Genomic DNA, 22896 nt, shown 5'->3' on the forward strand with positions numbered 1-22896 from the left:
TTGTTGGGCAAAAAATAATAATTAAACCACCAAATGATACGTTCTCTCTCCTGCCTGCAATCTGCGCTCCGAGTTGTCTATCCTGTATCATTTTTTGTTGCTGCCATTCGATCCATACATTACTGCTGGTTGATACTTTGACACAACTACTGGGTACTGATAGTTCCACGAGCCCTTCTGGTCCACCACAAACACTACAGCGGTATAACAAGTGATTCACCGGTACTGGAGCTATAAATGCTAGTAATTTCCAAGACGCAGGCAATCTCGTTCCATCCTTTGGCTGTTCCAGTGACGGATGCCACAGAACACCTATCCTCCTTCCCATATATATTCTGTGCCATCCAATCGGCCCCCTCGGAACGAGTGGTGGACGTTCTGTCATCAACGATATCTGCTGCTCCCGAGTACCGTTTTAAGTGCAGCAAAGCCTGGTAACGAGGGAGGGAAGCCATCTCTGCGAGACGAGTACTGGTAGCTGAGCCATGGCTTCCACCACCAGCGTCACATGCGGCCTCACCTCCCCGGCTCTGGTCGACGCAAAGGTGACCCCACGTCAGTCCGCCCCGCACTCCATCTGCCTCCCGTCCCTGCCTCCTCCGCCCCACATCGCGTCGCCCAGCCGCCCGCAGGCCAGAGAGACATGGACCACTGCTGCTTACTGTAAGTCCTTCGGTTCCTCGATACCCTGCTGCTTTAAATAAGCCATTATACAGGCAATTCATCGTCCATGCGAAGCCTTCTATGGCGTTTGCTGGATTGCGTTATATAAAGCAATCGGATGGTCTCTATTTTCTGCTCAATCTTTGCTCTTAAGCTCATTCCGAGTCTCATATAAATATAGCCAAACAGAAAAATGGCATAGAGACGAACAGACTTAAAGAAGAGCAATTAAATGCTTTCCTCTGGATTTTTGGTGGTTCAGGTCGTAAAGTAGCAGGAAAATTTATCGTCAGGGCCGCAGGAGAATCATCAGCTGAAGTTGCAACCGAACTTCCAGAAATCGTGAGGAAGATACAAGATGCGGTCAGCTTTTCCTGTTCATACTCCCTATGTGCATTATTCTCGCCCTTGGAGATTTCAACTGACCTCTTTTAGGTAGGCAGTGGGACAAACTTGAAGACAAGTATGCAATCAGCGGCCTTGCACTTGTTGGAGCTATTGCTCTGTGGAGCACAGGCGGCATGATCTCGGTACACCTAATACTGAAACTAATCTCAGCATTCCATCTTTTGCCTTTGTAAATGTCAAATGTTGTCAGGTAATTCTCGTAGATTCTGATGTCCTCATGTTACCTAAATCTGTTCTCATTTCTGCAGGCTATCGATAGGCTTCCTGTAGTTCCTGGTGTTCTTGAAATTGTGGGAATTGGCTACACAGGGGTGAGTCTCATCCATTAAGTGTAGTCAATTACTGTATGCATCTACTTAGCAGGCATCCTCTTTGCATCAGACAGATTACGTTTCACATGACCTGAATAAGCTTATATATTATGCATATGCTGTTGCTAAGATCATTGGTAAACATTGATTTGCATTTCTTGATCTACAAGGGAAGGAAAGCAATTAATTGTAATTGAAACGCCAATACTAAACCCTGTTTAGTCTCTAACACTAATTGTTTCCGTAGACTAACTAATTCCTTTTCTCTTTTGCTCTCAAATCTTTGCAGTGGTTTGCATACCACAACCTGGTTTTCAAGCCTGACAGGTATCTTGTTTCCACTTTGTAGGATATTATGTTGTTCATCGTATCAATGCTATTACATAAATGAGCATTTTTCTTCGCCGCATATCATTTTTCTTCTTCCTCTTGTGAAATTTACTGCAATGTTGGAGATTTTTGATGTATTTCATAAACTGCTGTATGGCTTTAATCTGTCGAATCCTTATACCCATCTGCATCTCAGGGACGCACTGATAGCAAAAATCAAGGGCATATATGGTGAAATTATTGGGAGCAGCAGCTAAACTAAGCTACATGAGACAGAGACGGTATCAAAGAGATTTGAAGTGTTTCCACTGAGGCCATTTCTCATGCATCTAAAGATCTATCCATGAGAGTAAAGAAAGAATATATCCTTGCATGGTTTTGCTTTTGATTGAATTTTGACCTTAGTGAACGTGTCCATCAATCAAATTCTCTTGATAGTAAATATATATATATATTTTTCTCTTGATAGTAAATAGCTAAAATTGTGCACAGCAGTGAATGTTGATTGATGATATATGTGGCTTTAACAATATTAGATGAGAAGGTTTCCATTAGCTTATGTAGTAATGACTTAGACGTAAAGCATAGATGCTCTTATAGTAGGACAATGTGATACAAATCCATGTATAAACATGCACTGTGAGCCTTGCCAAACTAGCATAGAAAGCCCAGAATGGATATGGATTGGGTCATTACGTGAGAAGGTTTTATCTGATCCATTGATAGGCCGACCGGTGACGATGAGAAGCTTTTTCTGATAGATGATGCCTCTGAAAGTCCAAATCTCTCTGAACTAAATCACAAGTAAATACAAATCACTTGACCGTTATTGGCCAAAAAATTTCTCTATTAACACAGAATCATAATACCAACCATCATCAGGGATTCAAAATTTGAAGCATAGAAGAATCTGCTTCTATGGAAATTGTTCTCCTTGTGGCGTGTTCATGGGTAATCACTGCCTCTATACTTTTAGCCATTTTATTTTCACCTGTAAATCATTATGACCTCAGTCCACAGAAACCGCAGCATCATTATTTTGTACCATCACTCGTGAACAGGAGAAAGAATCTGCAATCTCCATTAAATGTAGGAATTTGATTGTGGAAGAACAGAATTATTTTACCTGTATTTGGATGATTGAAAAATGCAGGAGTCCATGTACCGCAAGAATCATCACCATCTTATCTTACCTGAGAGTCTTATCCATCTTGATCTATGATCAGGGGTCATGGACTTTGGAAAATGATGTTATCCTGTGGAGGGAATAGTGTTGAAGCATGCTTTGGGTCCCTCGCACATCGCTAGAAAACTGGGTCTGTGGACCCTTGTACAAGTCCTAGTGTTAAAAAAGGTATCGATCTAGTCAACCAGTACTCGTCCACTCTACTGCGGAAGCGCGAGGTTTCATAGTGGGGCGCTACTCGTTATAGTTTATTTCTCTGCCTGCCAACAGCGCCTCACAATCATGTATGATTCCATGGTGGTCTCTGATGCATCGCTTTGGCCTGTCAAGGCCTCCATGGTAAAGCAGTCAGTCGCCCGATGCCCGGGAAAACCCTAAACGCGGAGCAGTCGTCGGCCAACACTTTTGACCCGTCGCCGATTCTGGCCCTTCCATTACTCCTCACCAGCAAAAGAATGGCCGGGCCTCCTCCTCATCAACACTAGAGTCGTCGCGGCCACTGTAAGAGCACCCGTCGTTTCCGACAGACATCCTTAAATTTTCAACCACGGCCGCCTGCCGCAGGGGACACGCTCCCCGCAAAACCAAGTGACGCGGGGCCCACCCGGCCAGCCTCTCTTAGCTCGGGCGGGGCCTGCGCTTTTGCTGGTGACCCACGTTCTCTGCGCCCAGAAGCACACCCGGCCATGGTAGCTGCACATCCAGGGTAGCGGACACACGCAAGAAACAAGACATCCAGCGTCCGCGTCCCGACTCACAGCAGGCGTAGGGAAAAAGAAGCAATAAATGCCCTCGCCATTTAATGGCCATCAAATCACGGTACGTCGGAAACGCGACGTAGCCCGTAGCCTAGCCTGGTGAATCCCCGCACACCCTCCTCCCCCTTCTGATCTCTGCATTATTTTACGAAACGCTTCAAGGTGAAGGCAACGAGCAGAGCACAGCAGTGCAGTGTTGGGTGACGGTTCATGGAAAAGAAACCACGGGAGAAAAGGCTGCAACCCCTTCTTGTTGGCTTCTCGACGCGAGCATTTACACTGTCAGCTCCCAGCTGGCACCGCAGTGGACAGCTTGTAAGAAGTGCAAACTGCTGTTGGGCATCACTAATCTTTGATGGAGACCTCGCACAGCAATCTGCTTAACCGAGAGAGGGAGAGACAGAAACAGCTCTCGGATTTTGTACCAGACGCTGGATTTATGCCAGGGAGAGAAAGAAACGTGGGGTTATGAATCCAGATCGACTGTCGTGGAGAGATCAGCACCGTTGTGAACGACCGCCAAAAGTCGTCCGTGATCGACCCGTCCAAATCACTCTGCTGAGATACCTGCAATTGCATTGGTGAGTTTTATTGGGTCCATTGCGGGCCCCATCAGTCGGTGGGCGACAGGTGAAACGGGTAACGCGAGGGAAGTTTAGGTTGGCCAAACAGTTCCCACGATCCGAAGCAGTTGAACCGAACCCCACTACCCTCGCACGTGCCGGCCAAACCGCCTTAACTTTAAACCCGGTAATACCAGTAATATTAGTATTGTTGGTAATTCTCATAATATAGACAGACCTAAATCGGATCGAGGTTTCTCTCCCTCACTGGCGCATCTCTTCCCCGTCGTCCCCACTGTGCCACTCGCACCGCCAAATCATCGAAGCATATCTGCGCTCCGTCTCTCTCGCTCGCTGGTCTGAGGAGCCGGAGACGACCACGTACGTGTTAAGGTCTTTAAGAGTCAAAGAAAAAGGCAGGTCTTCACAAAAAGCCATATCGCTGAAAAGAAGAGGAGAATAGAGAGAAAGAAAGAGAGTCGCGTTGATACACCGCCGAATCCTTCCCAGAGAACAAAATCTCGTCGCCCGATTCCTTCCGCCCCCTTTGCGTGATTCGTACGGTTTATCACCGCCTTTCTCCTTCTCTCTCTCAGTCCATCTAGTTAATAGGGATTCTCTCCTCGCCCTACCCCTCCAGTGTTTGCTTCGAGGAGAAGTCTTCGGCGTTGAGGGGAGCTGGAGATGGGGGGCGAGCCCACATTGCCCGGGCCGGCGGGCGCAGCGGCCGCCCTCGCCAACGGCGGCGGCGATCCGGCCTCCTATTGGTTCGACGCCTGCGAGGACGACGGCCTCTGCGGCATCGACTTCGCCGACTTCGATCCCTCTGCCCTCCCCTCCTTGGACCACGTGGACGAGGATGGCTTCCTCGGCGAGATCGATCGCATCCTCGACAGCATCAACGGCGACCACAACGCCGCCCCGCTGCCGCCGCCGGTGGAGGTCATCATGGAAAGCACCATCACCGCGGGAGCCGCAGAGATCGTCGCCAAACCGGCGGCGGAGAACGGTTTTGGCGGCGATGAGGCTAAGGAGCGCCGGGAAACCGTGGATGAGAAGGTCGCTGAGAGGGACGGAAGCGTTGCGAATGGTGGGTGGAGGTACAATAGCAGAAAGGATAGGGTCTGTGAGCCGGGGGATGAGAGGGCTTATCGGCGTGACCGGTATAGGGAATCTCCGGGGCGGCGGCGTTCCCGCCACTGGGACGAGGTTGATCGGAGGAGGAGGGACGGGGAGTGGGGTAGAAAGAGGGAGCGGGATGCCGGTGGAGAGTGGAGGGAGAGCAGGGATAGAGAGTGGAGGGAGAGGGAGAGTAGAGGGTATTGGGAACGGGATAAGTCAGGGAAGGTTGTGTTCCGGGTTGGGTCATGGGAGGCGGAGACCAACAGGGAGGCAAAGAAGGCCAAGCTGGATATTACCGAGCAGGTTAGGAGCCCCGAAAAGAGACCTCAAGAGAAGAAGGAGAAGTCGACTGAAGAACAAGCACGCCAATACCAGCTTGATGTTCTTGAGCAAGCCAAGAAGAAAAACACGATAGCCTTTTTGGAGACGGGTGCAGGCAAGACGCTGATTGCGGTAATGCTCATCCAAAGTGTCTGCACCGAGATGCTCAAACATAATAAGAAAATGTTAGCTGTATTTCTGGTGCCAAAAGTTCCTCTCGTATATCAGGTACTGGGTTGAAGAGAAGTAACTTGCTTTGTATTTCGTTGATGTTCTATTGATATGCTATCATTTGGGATTTTCTTGTAGCAAGCTGAAGTTATTCGCGAAAGGACTGGGTATAAAGTTGGACATTACTGTGGAGAGACTGGTCAAGATTTCTGGGATGCAAGAAGGTGGCAGCGTGAATTTGAGTCTAAGCAGGCAAGGCACTTGTACTCTATGATGTTCTATCAAAAATTGTTTTCTGACTAACTTGTTTCATCATAATCCTGTTGCTGCCTCTATAAAAAAGGCTTGTTTTTCCATTTTCACTCTATAACTTTGAAACTAGATGACGCTTTGATTGTCTGATGTTCTGTGTTCCATCCTGAATTATGTGATATTCAAGCAAACTAATTTGTGGGTTTCACTTTCCACTTAATGCTTTGGTTTAATTTACCTAAGCCAAAAAAAAGGATTGTGGAGGTAAAATAGGTTTTTCGTGTATGTATTCTCTGTTTTCAGTGATTCCAACTTGTTGTTTACTGGGCGAAGCAATGCTGTTGAAGTCCTGAAAGTGATTTTATCTGGCAGTAGGGCCTTAGATGTGGCAAGGTGGAATAGACTAAAGGGGAATTGCTGATCAGTTTAAGTGAATCTGTATTGCTATCTGCATTTGAATGCTATATATGCTTGTGGAGGTGAATTTGATGCTATCGTAGGTTGGTTGTCATCAAAATGTTGATGCACATGCTTGTGTAGGCTATTAATGATCGATAAACTAACTGAAATCTTCATGGTATTGGTAATTATTTGATGTGAGTGAATCTTTCATTCAAGCATTTTCATTCCAGTTCCTTCATCTGAGGTCAAAATGAGATTATTCATTGTGTAATGAGTAATCAATACAATAAAAAAGTTGGTAAAACTCCTATTCATGGAATAAAAGGAAGAGTTGCCCCTTTATACATGCTCTGGGGAGTGGCAAATTTTTTTCTTTCCTGTTTTTGGTGGGTTTAGAAGGATAAGTTTTAGGTGATTCTTCATTGCAACAAATAGAGGTGTAATGCCATGCTGTTTTAGGCATTCCTGGGACTTATGTTGAATTAATGAGGAATGATAGGAAGAGTCTCCTTACCAGAAAATGAACACCAAAGTGGTGAGTCCATCACAACCATAAGTTGATAAGTTATGGGCCAACACCTGAGTTCATCTAACCCAACTGTTAATTTCTTAGCAATGTGAGACTATCATTTTTGCTATGCGATGCTCAATTAGGCCATGACTATTAGGCTAACCCGATGTTGGGTGATACAAGCTTTACCATCTTTTGCTAGTTGATATGTTATTCATATGCTTATTGCTCATGATATTGAAATTTTTATTTTTTTTAAATTAAAAAATCTTGTTGGTGCCATCATATGTTCCATTCTTTTTAAAAGTTGAGTAGAAAAGATGCACTAATCACTCACCACACTTCTTGCTGAAATATTAGGCCACTTCAATGTTCTATTAATCAGTAATTTATCTGGGAGCAATGTTCTAAAAGATGCCTCAGATATATGATATATGGTTGGGCTTGGGATATTTCATGTACCTTATTTTTCGATGACTATATGGTTTTATGTTTTACTTTGTATCTTGAAAAAAATTATATATGATAATATATAAAACATAAAAGCTTTACCATCTTTTGCTAGTTGATATGTTATTCATATGCTTATTGCTCATGATATTGAAATTTTTATTTTTTTTAAATTAAAAAATCTTGTTGGTGCCATCATATGTTCCATTCTTTTTAAAAGTTGAGTAGAAAAGATGCACTAATCACTCACCACACTTCTTGCTGAAATATTAGGCCACTTCAATGTTCTATTAATCAGTAATTTATCTGGGAGCAATGTTCTAAAAGATGCCTCAGATATATGATATATGGTTTGGCTTGGGATATTTCATGTACCTTATTTTTCGATGACTATATGGTTTTATGTTTTACTTTGTATCTTGAAAAAAATTATATATGATAATATATAAAACATGGTACCTTCATCTCTAGAGAAAAATTTGGTTAAGCAAATTTTTGCTATCGTTATTATATATATTGATTTCGTGAAATACACGTTAAAGATGGACCATTTTGTTGTCTTATAAATATCAATATGGTTGTCTACAACTACTACAATAAATTTTGTCCAACACACACTTTTTGTTGGACACTGATTGTTTGTTTTAGGATCCTGTTCTTCGATTATTCTTCATTGGAATGTATGCTATTGAGGTGTAATGCCAACTTTGGAACCCCTTCTGGTGATGCTTTTTTTATTTCAATAGATCAACTATGTAGATTTGATTGTACATTATAGCATCTCAATTCTCACGAACATTTTAAGTCAAGAGTAAGTAAAACCAACCTTCCTGTTACCTCAACAGTGTACTTTAGTTGTATTGAAAGCAAGTGGTTCCATTGCAGGTACTAGTTATGACAGCTCAAATTTTGTTGAACATTCTCAGGCACAGTATAATTAAAATGGAATCAATTCATCTTTTAATTTTGGATGAGTGCCATCATGCTGTGAAAAAACACCCGTATTCTTTGGTAATGTCTGAGTTCTATCATACAACTCTGAAGGATAAAAGACCAGCTGTTTTTGGTATGACGGCTTCTCCTGTCAACTTAAAGGGTATGGTGTACATTTGATTTTTTTTTTTTTTTCATTTTTCGATTATGGATACTTGGTTTCACTGTTTTTTAGCACTCTATTATTTTGTCATGAGTTTCATTTGTTGCAGTATTTCTTAAGCTTTTGCCATCTACTGTCCAGGAGTTTCTAGTCAGGAGGACTGTGCCATCAAGATTCGGAATCTTGAAAGCAAATTAGATTCCATTGTGTGTACAGTGAAGGACCGAAGAGAGTTGGAGAAACATGTTCCAATGCCCTTGGAAATCGTTGTGCAGTATGATAAAGCAGCTGTTTTATGGTCTCTTCATGAGCAAATAAAGCAAATGGAAGTTGAAGTTGAACAAGCTGCTCATTCTAGCTCTAGAAAAAGCAAATGGCAGTTTATGGGAGCCAGAGATGCTGGGTCCAAAGATGAACTGCGCTTGGTTTATGGTGTTTCTGAGAGAACAGAAAGTGATGGTGCTGCTAATTTGATTCAGAAGTTGCGGGCTATAAATTATGCTTTAGGTGAACTTGGACAGTGGTGTGCTTACAAGGTATCTGTTGTTGATTGTTGCTGTTTTCTCTATTTTTGGTCATTGATGTTGTGAAATTTGACAGCATACTTTTTCAGGTTGCACATTCCTTTTTGACAGCGTTGCAGAATGATGAAAGGGCAAATTATCAGCTTGATGTCAAATTTCAAGAATCATACCTGAAGAAAGTTGTCGCTCTACTGCAATGCCAGTTGTCTGAAGGGGCTGTCAATGATGGTGGTAAAAATGGTGCTGATGTGCACAGCTTTGATGCTCAAAGTGTAGAGGAAATTGAGGAGGGGGAGTTGCCTAACAGTCATGGTTGGTGGCATTAAACTTTAATATGAAGATGGGCATTATTATTAACTGAGTTGTTTAAAGTTTTAATCGCGTCTTCTATTTAGTAAGAAATTAGTGCTGTAATGGTTGATCATATGAATTGCTGCAGTGAATCTGATTTTTATAATTATATAAACCTTATTCTCGTTGATAGTCCTATATGTAGTTTTAATCTGTGGATATACATTCTTGAATGTAAATCTATATACTAGATTCAAATTGTCTATCAGTCTTTACTGCAGCAAATTCGGCATGTTAATTCTTCTTCTGATAAAGGAAATGCATCATTTCTTGTATTTTGAACAAGGTTGTTGATGCCAGCTGCTCTTGGAAATGATCCTGGGTGATTCACAAGATGGCATTTTTTAGCAAAAGCTATGGTTAGCTAGCCAAATTGTATTGTTTTGTGCTTCACCTTGATTTGGTCACTCATTTACCTTTTATGGGGTTTTGAAGGAGTCTGGCTCATTTTGTTTGAGACAGTCAAACCAATCTTTAGGCACTGAAATATTATTTAAGTAGCTTCTGTCTGAAACCAGTCTTTAGGCACTGAAATATTACTTAAGTAGCTTATTTTGATCCCTACTTTTTTCTTTTTTTTTTAATTAATGAATAGTTGTGATATGTGATTATATTTTAGTAAAGTTCATTTCAGCATTTGAATCTAAGCTTTTGAAAAGTTGCACATTGTTTGTTTTCGTTTGCCTCGGTCAGTTTATTGGGTTACCCATTCGGCTTCTTAGACTGTCACTACACTTCTTCAAGTTGAGCTAACTTTATTGCCTAATTTAATTTGTTTTTGTGGAATTTTTTGGCACAATATAATTTAGCATATGGTTTTAGTATTTAATTAATTGGTTGTTTGTTTCTCTTTATGGTGATGCACTTGAATTCAGTTTTGGCATGAAGTTTTTTTTCTTCTTCTTTTTGCACTCTGTTACGTTACAGAGTTTTGTATTTGAGTAACCAATGCTTTTCTTCTCTAATCATGATTTATATATGTCATAAGGATTTCTTGTAATAATTTTTCATTCATTTGATGCTTCACACTGGCATCTGTTAGCTGTCCATTTCATCGCCACTTCATGCAGCAATGGCCTTATCCTTACCTTTGCCCAGAGTGGGTTGCATCTGTTAATTATAGCTAAATATGATAAGAGAGAGCAAGCTTTGCTGGTAGCATAGTTAAGATTCACTGGTTCAACATTACAAAGGTGTAGTTGGTAAAAATTTTGATATTTCTTTTACAATTCGTCAAATGGCTATATTGCTATTTTCTGGCCATTGATCTTGTTTGTTTAGGTTACTTCATTGTCATTGTCCAACTAAAAGATTTTTTGCCCATAACACGTTTTATCACTGGTTGATTGTTGATATTCATTGTTCTCATGAAATTGTCAGCGTTTATCTGGTCATCGGTCATGTTTCATCTGTTATATGATGTTAAAAGTCTTTTCTCAGTTATGAAAGTTCATCTGTTTCATGCAACTGCCAGCATCTTTCAAGTTCATCTTGTTGAATTTGGAAAATCGCTATGTAATGCAATGTGCCAATTTAATTGACCTTAGGCTTGCATATTTACGTTTTGTTGGTTTGTTATAATTTTTGTAGATGGTCCATGCTGCAGCTTCCAATTTTTAGTCTGACGAGGTTGTTGTTCAACCAGTTTGAATCATTAGATTGGTTTGTTTAATTTTATTTTAACTGCTAAATTGTAAACATTCCCTTGACAGCTGCTGGTGCAACAGAGTTGTCCTCTTTCTTGTATACGTATCATTTCATATTTTTTTGCAGATGATATTTTGAAACATAAAATGAAAAAGGAACCTGCTAGTTCATTTTTATTCTCTAAACTGTCCTTTTATGGCGCTACATCTAATGAATTGTATGTCGTGGATTTTCTTTTCGGTTCCATGTCCTCACTCTTATTTTTTGTATTTCTTGATCAGCATTTTTCCTTAAATTTTAGTAATCTGGTTACGGTAATCTTTCATCTGCTAAAGTTAGGAGATTTTGGTGACATCTGACTTTACACGATTGTACTTGCATCTCAATGTCATCTGATTCTGTGTATCATTTTGTACTGTACATTGTCCAGCTGTCTCCGGTGGTGAGCACGTAGATGTCATAATAGGTGCTGCTGTGGCAGATGGAAAGGTTACTCCTAAGGTTCAGGCATTGATTAAGATACTTCTCAAGTATCAGCATACTGAGGACTTCCATGCGATCATTTTTGTTGAGCGTGTTGTTGCTGCCTTAGTTCTTCCGAAGGTCATTTGCTCATTGTGGCTTACTTTTTATTTCTGAGAACAGGATTATTTTTCTCTGTTTCTGAAAAAATGCTGATGTAAAATTGTGGCACATATGCAGGTCTTCTCAGAGCTCCCATCGCTAAGCTTCATTAAGTGTGCAAGTCTCATAGGACACAACAATAACCAGGAAATGCGTACAAGCCAAATGCAAGACACCATTGCTCAATTCCGTGATGGCCGGGTATGATCCTTTTTAGCATTGCACTGTTTTTAAGCTGATTTCAAGGAATATGGTTAAATTCTAAAAGCTGGAACAAGAAGGGTCAAAACAGCACTTTTGTCTGATTTTGAATTGAACTTGCAATACTTGCTGCAATTTCATGAGGATTTATGTTTTTATGTATTTGAGTAGGAATCTTCCAGGGGCTGCCAACTAAATGTAGCAGCAGCACAATCAAAGTGAAGCTGTTGTAGATTATTCTTCACCTAGCTACATTCCATTTTATGCTGTTGTGCTTTTTCTTTGCAGATTACTTTGTTAGTTGCCACAAGTGTTGCTGAGGAAGGACTTGATATCAGGCAGTGTAATGTTGTCATTCGTTTTGACCTTGCAAAAACAGTTTTAGCCTATATCCAATCTCGAGGTCGTGCCAGAAAGCCTGGATCTGACTACATTTTGATGCTTGAAAGGTATGTATTGTTTATGATGTTGATGTTAAGCCTACCAATTGCTTATGTGTAATTTTAAGTTGGTTGCTAACTTTTCTGAAGCCTTATTTATTTATTATAGAGGGAATCTGTCACACGAAACTTTCTTAAGAAATGCTCGGAATAGTGAGGAGACACTGAGAAAAGAAGCTATAGAGCGAACGGATCTTAGTCATCTCAAGGATATTCAACGATTATCTACCACAGATACTTTACCTGGCTCTGTGTACCAGGTGCAATCAACTGGTGCAATTGTCAGCTTGAATTCTGCAGTTGGACTTATTCACTTCTACTGTTCACAATTACCGAGTGACAGGTGCTTATTTCATCAATTTTCAAGCCACATATATCTAAACTTTTTTATTCTTAGTAAACATCTGTTACAATTCTTTTTGATATTTTAAATTAGATATTCAATACTTCGGCCTGAATTTATTATGCAAAGACATGAAAGGCCAGGAGGGTCAACTGAGTATTCATGCAAGCTTCAACTGCCTTGCAATGCACCGTTTCAACAGCTTGAGGGTCCTTTATGCTGTTCAATGCGCATAGCGCAGCAGGTATTTCTTGGAAGTAGTTGTGTCCATCAATATACCTAGGGTTCACTTACACATGCCTAACAAATATTTTTATCATGCAGGCTGTTTGTTTAGCAGCATGCAAGAAGTTACATGAGATGGGAGCATTCACAGACATGCTTTTGCCAGACAAGGGAAGTGGAGAGGAAGGGGAAAAGGTTGAGCAGAATGATGAAGGAGATCCTCTTCCGGGAACAGCACGGCATAGAGAGTTCTATCCTGAAGGCGTGGCATCTATTCTCCGGGTGAGTACCTTTGGAGTAAACTTCTCTATGAATAACTTCCTGTAAATTAAAATTTTCTTTCTTATGTCATATACAGAGTGGTCCTTACATCAAATCTGTGTAAGTTCTTACATGATAAATTTGGCTATCTCACTATGTGAGGCAAAGGTTGCTGAAGGTTAATGTTTGAGCAGATGTATTTTTCATATGATCTAGATAGTCATAGGTTTGTTGCAGATTGAGCTTGTTCATTATCATGTGAACAATATAGTTCATAAGGTTGTGTATTGATTTGTGTTAAACATCATTGAGGACTGCAAATGATTTTTCTCTTAGTCCCTTTTTTTTTTCATGAGAACTATGACCAAACATGATTTAGTTATAAACGATCAAATATGAGTTGGTAAGTTCAGGAAATTCTTGTTCTAAACTCTGTAGCTGCCTTAAAAGTTTGAATTGGAGGATGTTGTGAAACATATTTGGCAGCAATGAGAGTGTTGAAGGTGATACAATTCTCTTTCGCTTTGTGTATGTAGATTTATTTGTCATTGAATTCATTTTTTAAAAACTGTTTATCATGCTTCTGTCTGAAATACATCTTTTTAGACTGTCAGTTTGTTATCCTCATTTACTTTTACATCTTTAAGTTCATTGATGATGCCAAGCTAATGTATTAAAGACGAAGTTGAGTTCGAAACTCAATTCTAAAAGAGAGGACTAGTGCAAGTCTGTAATTTGAATTTTTAAGTTCTAAAGTAAAATGAACAAATGGAATTTTTTAGAATACATAGCTACATTTGGTGTACTAGTTGATATACTTTGATTTGTTGATATAGGTTTTCACTTATTACAAGGTTTTTATGGTTTGATTTGTTGATATAGATGAAGTAGGATTCAGATGGTCACATAGCCATGATGTGGAAATCTGTTTACAAATTGATTTTGTTTTACTTTGTCACTTACACTAAATGCAAGGTCCTCTCTTGAGTGGAAAATGAGATACACTGCTTTAAACTTCTGTGGTCAAGAAAACCTGTACTTCTTTCTGCTGTGGGTTCTCTCTCCTTTCTTTACCATAATGTTGCACCTTATTAATCCTAACTTTGCTCATTTATTTCCTGCATGTTGAGATTTTTGACTTTTATTTCTGTTATGTACTTACGCGAACAATTAAATTGAGAACCAATTTGGTTGGGTTTCTTACAAGTGATCGTCAAATGTCTTACCAAAATTGTGCATCACAACCTGCAGGATGGTCCATATTTATTGACAACCATATACAATTGTGTTTATTTTGTGTCTAAGAATGTATTTGTGATTTCAAACGATACCAACTTATTTGGTGCCTACTTTCAGTTTAGGCTGAACACCTTCTGGCTTGAAGATTACTAACCAGATTCGTTTCAATGATATGGCCTTAGTGATTTATTAAATAGTATTTAATCCAATGAACCGCTTACTCCAATGATCCCAGATTACTTTGTTTTTCGCACTGCAGCCTAAGTAGCAAGTTCAAGTTTTTTCTTGCATGTAATCTATGGAGAAATTTTGATCTTGCCTGCTGGTCTGATGGGTCAGCGTTGAAAATATTAGATTTACTATCATCTTTCATTGCATGAAGCATATAGTAAATGATATTTAGAAAAATATAATAGAAATGAAGTGATGATATATGTTTACGGAAGGCTAGGATAACATCAATGATTTTTAAGATTGTTGGTGCTTGATGCCCCAGAGCATACTTTCCCGGAGGTTAATGCTTTATCTAGGTATTCTTGGAGTTAAGTTGTATTGCACATCCTAGGGCCAATCCACTTATATCCTACTTCAGAAACTAAGAGCAAATATGATGTGCAGAAACATTGAGCCTGAAGGATTTTAGTTTGTTGTAACATGTTTTTGTGTCTCCCTGTACACAGTTATGAGGCACCACCATTGTCTCTCCTTTGCAAATTCTGCACATTATTTATGATATATATATTATTAATATGATGATCATGCATTCCAGTGTATACATTTTTTTGGTGTGAATCACATGAATGTAATATTTTTCTGTACAGAATTTCGGAAATGTTAGAACTTTCAATGGCCGTACCATGTGATTCAAATGTGACAATCCTTTCCATTCTTCGAAATACAAACTTTCATTCCTATCCTTTTTCTCTTTGATTATCTTTTTAAATTTTCAATTGTATGATTTTTTTCTATACTCATTCAAAATTTGAAATACAGGGTGAATGGATATTATCTGGTAGTGAAGGTTGCAACAGTTCGGAATTTCACGAGTTGCATATGTATGCAGTAAATTGTGTCAATGTTGGAACTTCCAAGGATCCATTCCTTACACAAGTTTCATGTTTTGCTATACTTTTTGGAAATGAGCTGGATGCAGAGGTATATCTAAGCAACAATCTGGTATATGTACGTAATGTGAGGAATTGCTTACTCATGGTTTGTTGGTCTTGTAGGTTTTATCGATGACGATGGATCTCTTTGTTGCTAGAACAATGATAACAAAGGCATCTCTCGTCTTCCGGGGAACCATAATGATCACAGAAACTCAAGTAAGTTGCTTTCTTTGTCTTTTACCTTTTCATTTCTGTTTTTGATAGCGTAGCTATTCCTGATTAAATGGTAATCTGATGTGTTCATCCAGCTGGTTTCACTAAAGAGCTTTCACGTCAGACTTATGAGCATTGTTCTTGATATTGATGTTGATCCTTTGACTACTCCTTGGGATCCTGCAAAGGCGTATCTCTTTATCCCTGTGGTGGCTGAGAAATGTCATGATCCTTTGAAAGAGATCGACTGGTGTTTAGTTGAGAAGATAGTGGAGACTGATGCATGGAATAATCCTCTTCAGAGGGCACGTCCAGATGTTTATCTTGGTACTAATGAGAGAACCCTAGGTGGTGATAGGAGGGAATATGGATTTGGGAAATTACGACATGGCATGGCATTTGGTCACAAAGCTCACCCTACATATGGAATAAGAGGGGCTATTGCTCAGTTTGATGTTGTGAAGGCTTCTGGATTGCTTCCCAGTCGAGAATCAATTGAACCCATAGATTTTATTTACCACTGTGAAGGAAAACTGTTTTTGGCAGATTCTTGGATTGATGTGAAGGATCTTGTAGGGAGGATCGTAACTGCTGCGCATTCAGGGAAAAGATTCTATGTGGATTCTGTCCGCTATGACATGAATGCTGAGAATTCCTTTCCAAGAAAGGAGGGCTACCTTGGGCCATTGGAGTACAGTTCCTATGCTGACTACTACAGACAGAAGTAAGAGTTTCTTACGAATAACTTCTGCAAGGGGTTTTCTATATAATACTTGACCACTGTTGTGATCTTACATATAAAATAGGAATTTAAAATGGTAAATATAAAGTGATTCTTACTATAAGTGATATTTTTTTTTTTCTGTACATCAATGTAAGGACTTCAATTTCCATAACTTCGATATTTCTGATCGATTGACTGGTTATTTTGTCGGATGGCATAAAATACTCTGTTTAAGCAGGTACATATGCTGTATCTGACTAGAGGTTACTTTTATTGTTATATTGGCAGGTATGGGGTGGACTTGATGTACAAGAGACAACCTCTTATAAGAGGACGTGGAGTTTCGTACTGCAAAAATCTTCTCTCCCCTAGATTCGAGCATTCTGAGGGTATTGTTATGCATCTCAGTTGTGTTTGCCTGCTTTTGTCATTCTAGCTTTTGCTATTCTATAATTCTCATGGTGAAATTTTTGGTCTTATCACCAGAAGTTGAAAATGAAGAGAATTTAGACAAAACATACTATGTATATCTACCTCCTGAACTATGCCTTATTCATCCACTTCCGGGTGCTCTTGTTCGTGGCGCACAGAGGTTACCCTCAATAATGAGAAGAGTAGAAAGTATGCTTCTGGCTGTTCAGCTGAAAGATATGATCAGATATCCTGTTCCTGCAACTAAGGTATTGTATATAGTTTTGCTTTCCTTTTGTCAACTTGTATACCATCATGTCTGAGGTGTTATTTTTGTGCAGATATTAGAAGCTTTAACAGCTGCTTCATGTCAGGAGACCTTCTGCTACGAAAGAGCAGAACTTCTTGGTGATGCATACCTAAAGTGGGTTGTCAGTATCTTTCTTTTCCTCAAATACCCCCAAAAACATGAAGGTCAGCTAACAAGGATGAGGCAACAAATGGTTAGCAACATGGTTCTGTACCAGTATGCACTTAATAAGGGACTTCAGTCCTATATCCAGGCTGACCGATTTGCTCCATCTAGATGGGCCGCGCCTGGTGTGCTTCCTGTTTTTGATGAGGACAGCAAGGAAGCAGAACACTCTATTTTTGATGAGGAATGTCCTGCTGATGAGACTGAGCCACTAAAGGACTTCTATGCTGATGATTGTATAGAAAATATGAGGGAAGATGGGGAAGTTGAGAGTGATTCCAGCTGCTACAGGGTTCTATCCAGTAAAACTCTTGCAGATGTTGTTGAAGCACTGATTGGGGTGTATTATGTTGAAGGCGGGGAAGTTGCTGCAAATCACCTTATGAAATGGATTGGGATTCAGGTGGACATTGACCCTCATGACATTCCATGTCCAAAACCATACAATATACCTGAAAGCATTATGAGGAGTGTTGACTTTGATGCACTAGAAGGTGCACTTAATGTGAAGTTCAGAGATAGGGGCTTGCTCGTCGAAGCCATTACACATGCTTCGCGGCCCTCGTCTGGGGTTTCTTGTTATCAACGACTGGAATTTGTTGGTGATGCTGTATTGGACCATCTGATTACAAAACACCTGTTTTTCACATACACTGACCTACCTCCTGGACACCTGACAGACTTGCGTGCTGCTGCTGTTAATAATGAGAACTTTGCCCGTGTTGCTGTCAAGCACAAGCTGCATGTGCATCTTCGTCATGGTTCGAGTGCCCTGGAAGCACAGGTGTTTGCCTGCTTTCCTATTAGTCTTTTTATATCACTGTTATAGTTCAAGCGATGGTAGTATCATCATTTTTGATGAAATTGCTTTTGAAATTTTGTAGATACGGGACTTCGTGAAGGATGTCCAAGATGAATTATCAAGAACAGGTTTTAACTATTTTGGTCTTGGAGATTGCAAGGCTCCCAAAGTCCTTGGGGACATTGTTGAGTCTATTGCTGGTGCCATTTTTCTGGACAACGAGCATGATGCATCAATCGTCTGGAAGGTGATTCTCAATTCAAAAGCATAATTTTTATTTGTGCAATCGTAGAATGTAATGATATAGTTGTGTTGCATGTTATCAGATTCTCTCGTTTTGTTTATTGAATTTTGTCATTGATTTTCTCTTGCTGGAACTTTGACAAGGTCTTCCAACCCTTATTGCATCCGATGGTCACTCCTGAAACCCTTCCAATGCATCCAGTGAGGGAACTTCAAGAACGATGCCAGCAACAGGCAGAAGGTTTAGAATACAAAGCCACACGGACAGGTAACATAGCAACCGTTGAAGTTTTCATTGATGGGGTTCAGATTGGCATAGCCCAAAACCCACAGAAGAAGATGGCACAAAAGTTGGCTGCAAGGAATGCGTTAGTAGTCTTGAAGGAGAAGGAAAAAGAGAATGCAATAGCCAAGGATATGGACAAAAATGGAGAGAGGAAGAATGGTATTCAAATCTTCACTAGGCAAACTCTTAATGACATATGTTTAAGAAGGCAGTGGCCCATGCCTCAGTACCGTTGTGTTAATGAAGGTGGTCCTGCTCATGCAAAACGATTTGTCTATGCAGTCCGTGTTAATACATCCGATCGTGGTTGGACCGATGAGTGCATTGGAGAACCTATGCCCAGTGTTAAAAAGGCCAAGGACTCGGCTGCTACTCTTCTTCTTGAGCTTCTTAGCAGATGCTATCCTGATAACAAATAGATGCTGCTGTGTAAAGCTAATTGTTGATGAGCAAGAAAAACATGGGTCTTGAAATTTCTGGGATGTTGTATGTTTGTAACATTTTGTTGTTGCCATTAGTGTAGACAAAAGTTGTTGCGGTCTTTTTACATAGTGCCGAAAAAAGAACCACTCTATAACCAAGTCACTTTGAGCAGCCTGGATTTTGTGCTTCAGCATTTTCTCTGTACCATTCGGTGGATATTTATTTATATGCAACACCACTAAATCATGTTTAGTTTTGCGTTCCTGTGCAATGTATTTTGTGATGGGAATCCCTATTGTCAGGACTATTAATTATTCTCTTAATGCTGAGAATGGTGAGAGCATATCCGTCGCAAATTTTGGTTGCCCTGGTAAACCTCTCTTCCCCGTCTCATTGACTGTACATTGAACACGGATTTCAAGGCTACGATCTTGTCTTGGAGACCTTGGTTGCAGAGAAGGGTTAATGATCGTAAAGATCATTCTAAATTAATGAGACAGTGAGCTCATAATAGCAAGATCGATATCTGGGGGTTCTTCTCGGCTCTAGTAATCGTCGGCCGGAGCACCAGCATACACCTGTCCACCTTGGCCGTCGTGCTGCCGGGGATGGTGGGGAGGAAGGGAGAGGTATGTGTCAAACATGTCTGGTATGGTTGCCAGACATGAGGTATGTGTCAGACATTGGGCTTTCGATTCTGGAATCCCGAATTGCCAAACATGAGGTATGCTTCAGACATTGGGTTTTGAGATCATACACAAGATCTGAATAAATTTAGTTTGGACATCGGAATGCTATATTTCGGAATCGTCAAATAAAACTAGATAATGATTGTGTAGGTGATGTCGATTAGCATTATTCGATTCAAGGTTTATGTGTATAATATGTCTGGTATGGTTGGAAGAGAGGTTCAGATATCCATTTGAGGGCTGAGATGGATTCGAGCCCATTCTTCACGATCGACTTGTCGGATGAGTTATTCAACATATTTCCTTCAATATTTAATTTAGTAATCGATAAAAATAAATATAATATAATTTATATCGATTCTCGTGTCCAAGATAAGATAATCTTTTAAAAGAGGTTTATCAAGAAGAATATTTTACGAGTAAAATATTTTATATTATCTCATTCTCAAAATATTTCTTTAACTATTATTTTATATTGATGTCCTCCACGTAGCTTAGATATTGAATGAGTCGTATCATTTCATTATCGGAATGCAGGCAGAATGACCTGTCTTGTCAGCATGCGGTGACTGAAAAATATTGTTCGAGCAATATTTCTCTTAGTACTTGAGAGCTCTGTTAGCTCTTTCGTTTGAGCCACATATCCATTGAGCGTAGGAGTGGTTTCGTCGACATGTCTTCGACGTTACTGTTTTGCAAGTGACGTCTGACTTGAGAGGCTAACTAAGGGTAAGATCTTGCAGGAGCATCCAACCGCTTAGATGATCCAATTTGAATGACGTGACCTCGGAACAAAAAAAGAAAAAAGACAAAGTCGAATCGACTCTATGGCATCAACCGTTAGTACAAAAATTATTCTTATATATAAATTTTAATGTCAAATTTTGAAATCGATATTATTCAAAAGGTTTTTTTTTTTTTTTCCTGATGCGTGAGTACATCGTTATCAGATCCGAAATCTATAACGACGGTACTGATCTACAAGAAGAACTAGATTAGGAACAAAAGAAAGATGAGAAAAAAATATATAATCTCTTATTGAGAGATTTACGTGACTTGACTCGGGAGAGATAAGAAAAGATATATAATTTTTCAATAAATAATATATTCATGTATCCTTTTATCTGCATATCATTTATGTATTATTCTTTTAGTCTCTAGAAAATTTTAACTATTTATAGACGTGCGTAGAGTATATTCCATCAAGGTCATCTCTTAAAAAATCCAATCATAATTGGGTTTACTTTTAATTGATTAATAATCATAATAAAAATCTAATCATATTTATAATATGTTTTACCTAATTAGATAGGATCATGTAATCCGACGTAAACAACTAGTTTAAACTATAGATAGGGTTTATCATAGTGGAACATTTCTCAAATTTCATATATTAGTGTGGGAATTCACTTGTTCCAAAAGATAAATATTATCATTAAGTTGACAAATATTATCATTAAGTTGGTAATATATTTCACATTTGCTCCCTACTCAGCTAGGGGGGTAGATGGAAGGATAGAAAGTTATTTATTATTTTAATAAATAAAATAAATTTTGTTGGTTCAAATATGAATCCTACTTAAATATGGATAATTAATCGATATTGACGAGTGCAACATCATCCTTTCACTAGTCGACGTATGGACACTAACGTGAGAAGAAATGATAAAATTCTTTACATCAAATCTATCACATCAGTAAATGTCTTAATATAATGTATTCCTCTAATCATTCTTGATGTTTTGCTAGACATAAGTCGTCAAGTAGCATAGCAAGTTTACGTAGAGAATGGAGTTAGGAAAACCCAACATACGTCTTAAGTGCACACTTTGGCTTCGATTCGACATCTAAGACGTGATTGACTTTATTTCGCTTAGGATCGAACTACGTCGAGTCATTTTCGACATCTCACTAAGATCATTGATCTTGGAGATAACAAGTATCAAATCGAAATCTGAATGCAATAAAACAAACAATACGACCCTTATTTGAACTTCTAATTCTACTCGACCAATGTGTTTAACTGCCCCGACGGCATGCAGAGCACAAAGGAGGCATCTCTTTCCTTTCTTCGATACCAAGCTCATGCACGATGAAATAGATCAAAATTAATGACTATAGTGATTGAATGTAATCTATTTAACTTCTGACTATAAGACATTATCAACAGCAAGAGTTTTGAGACGATAATTTTCCATCCCAACTCGAGTAATATAACATGAAACAAATAATCAATAATGTAAATTTGCATTAATTAATTAATTAATTAATTAATTAATTATGATAGGGCTCAAAATTATACTATAGTAAACTATGATGTTTGGGTGATCGCAATTCTCGAAATATTAAGTTTTTAGGAAGGGATCTAATATATAATTTGTGTCCACGAAACATATTAATATTTACGAGTAAACAAAATTAGCACATGCGTAATATATAATTTAGCATTTTCTCACAAGTAAGCCTACCACATGCATAAATATTTATTTTTAAATATATACTAGAAATAGAAACAAGAGATAGATAAAATATATGATTGGATGATTATAATTTATAAAAACTTAAGTTTTTGGAAAAAAAAAGGGAAAATGATGATTTTCTTGAAAAGACTTTCTTTTTTTTTTCCTTTTTCCGTAGAAAAGGTTTCTAAGTTTTTTCCAAATGGTATCTCTGTTTTGATTAATGTCCAAAATATCTCTCACCAACTCCAATGATATTTGTTCTGTACGTTGCAATGTTTTGATCTATTACAGTATTTTTTGAGTTATTATAATATTTTAATCATAATAATAAAAATATTATAAAGCCTACTTGAAAATATGTTAAATGATATAAATGAACTCATAACCTCAACCAAACTAATTTTAAACTTCAAATTTTAGGAAGATACAATATATGATATCACTTACAATGTTTTTCGATAGTTTTATAGTATTTTCGATACCTCAACAAAAACACTGAGTGAATCAAATGAAACAAAAACACACTAAAAATCATTTTTGATATTTCATACTAAGATTTAAATGGATATGTATAATAGTTTAAAAACAATATGGTCCAAATAGGGATAAAAAAATTGACATGCTATAAATTTGGTATTCGTAATAAAATACTACAAAATA

General features: G+C 38.9%; 2 protein-coding genes across 4 annotated transcripts; both read left to right on the plus strand.

The window, feature by feature from the left end:
• Nucleotides 1-282: 282 nt before the first annotated feature.
• Nucleotides 283-2203, plus strand: LOC103994232 (protein CURVATURE THYLAKOID 1B, chloroplastic-like). The gene is made up of 6 exons (XM_018829940.2): nucleotides 283-663; nucleotides 926-1026; nucleotides 1107-1193; nucleotides 1320-1382; nucleotides 1672-1709; nucleotides 1909-2203. The coding sequence occupies exons 1-6, from the start codon at nucleotides 486-488 to the stop codon at nucleotides 1967-1969; spliced, it is 528 nt and encodes a 175-aa protein (XP_018685485.2). The 5' UTR covers nucleotides 283-485; the 3' UTR covers nucleotides 1970-2203.
• Nucleotides 2204-2990: 787 nt separating this feature from the next.
• Nucleotides 2991-19347, plus strand: LOC135619103 (endoribonuclease Dicer homolog 1-like). 3 transcript variants are annotated; one of them, XM_065120751.1, is made up of 20 exons: nucleotides 2991-4777; nucleotides 4860-5890; nucleotides 5972-6085; nucleotides 8334-8544; nucleotides 8686-9080; nucleotides 9158-9380; nucleotides 11497-11669; nucleotides 11769-11891; nucleotides 12180-12340; nucleotides 12441-12674; nucleotides 12768-12918; nucleotides 12999-13181; nucleotides 15393-15554; nucleotides 15629-15724; nucleotides 15817-16445; nucleotides 16734-16834; nucleotides 16932-17125; nucleotides 17198-18115; nucleotides 18216-18380; nucleotides 18521-19347. In XM_065120751.1, the coding sequence occupies exons 2-20, from the start codon at nucleotides 4904-4906 to the stop codon at nucleotides 19079-19081; spliced, it is 5781 nt and encodes a 1926-aa protein (XP_064976823.1). In that variant the 5' UTR covers nucleotides 2991-4777; nucleotides 4860-4903; the 3' UTR covers nucleotides 19082-19347. The 3 variants fall into 3 exon arrangements, with proteins under 3 accessions (XP_064976823.1, XP_064976822.1, XP_064976824.1); XM_065120750.1 differs by having other exon boundaries at nucleotides 2991-5890; XM_065120752.1 differs by lacking the exon at nucleotides 2991-4777 and having other exon boundaries at nucleotides 5751-5890; nucleotides 8375-8544.
• The last annotated feature ends 3549 nt before the right edge of the window (nucleotides 19348-22896 follow it).

This window comes from Musa acuminata, chromosome BXJ2-8 (assembly GCF_036884655.1).
Source record: "Musa acuminata AAA Group cultivar baxijiao chromosome BXJ2-8, Cavendish_Baxijiao_AAA, whole genome shotgun sequence".
NCBI classification, from domain to species: domain Eukaryota; kingdom Viridiplantae; phylum Streptophyta; class Magnoliopsida; order Zingiberales; family Musaceae; genus Musa; species Musa acuminata.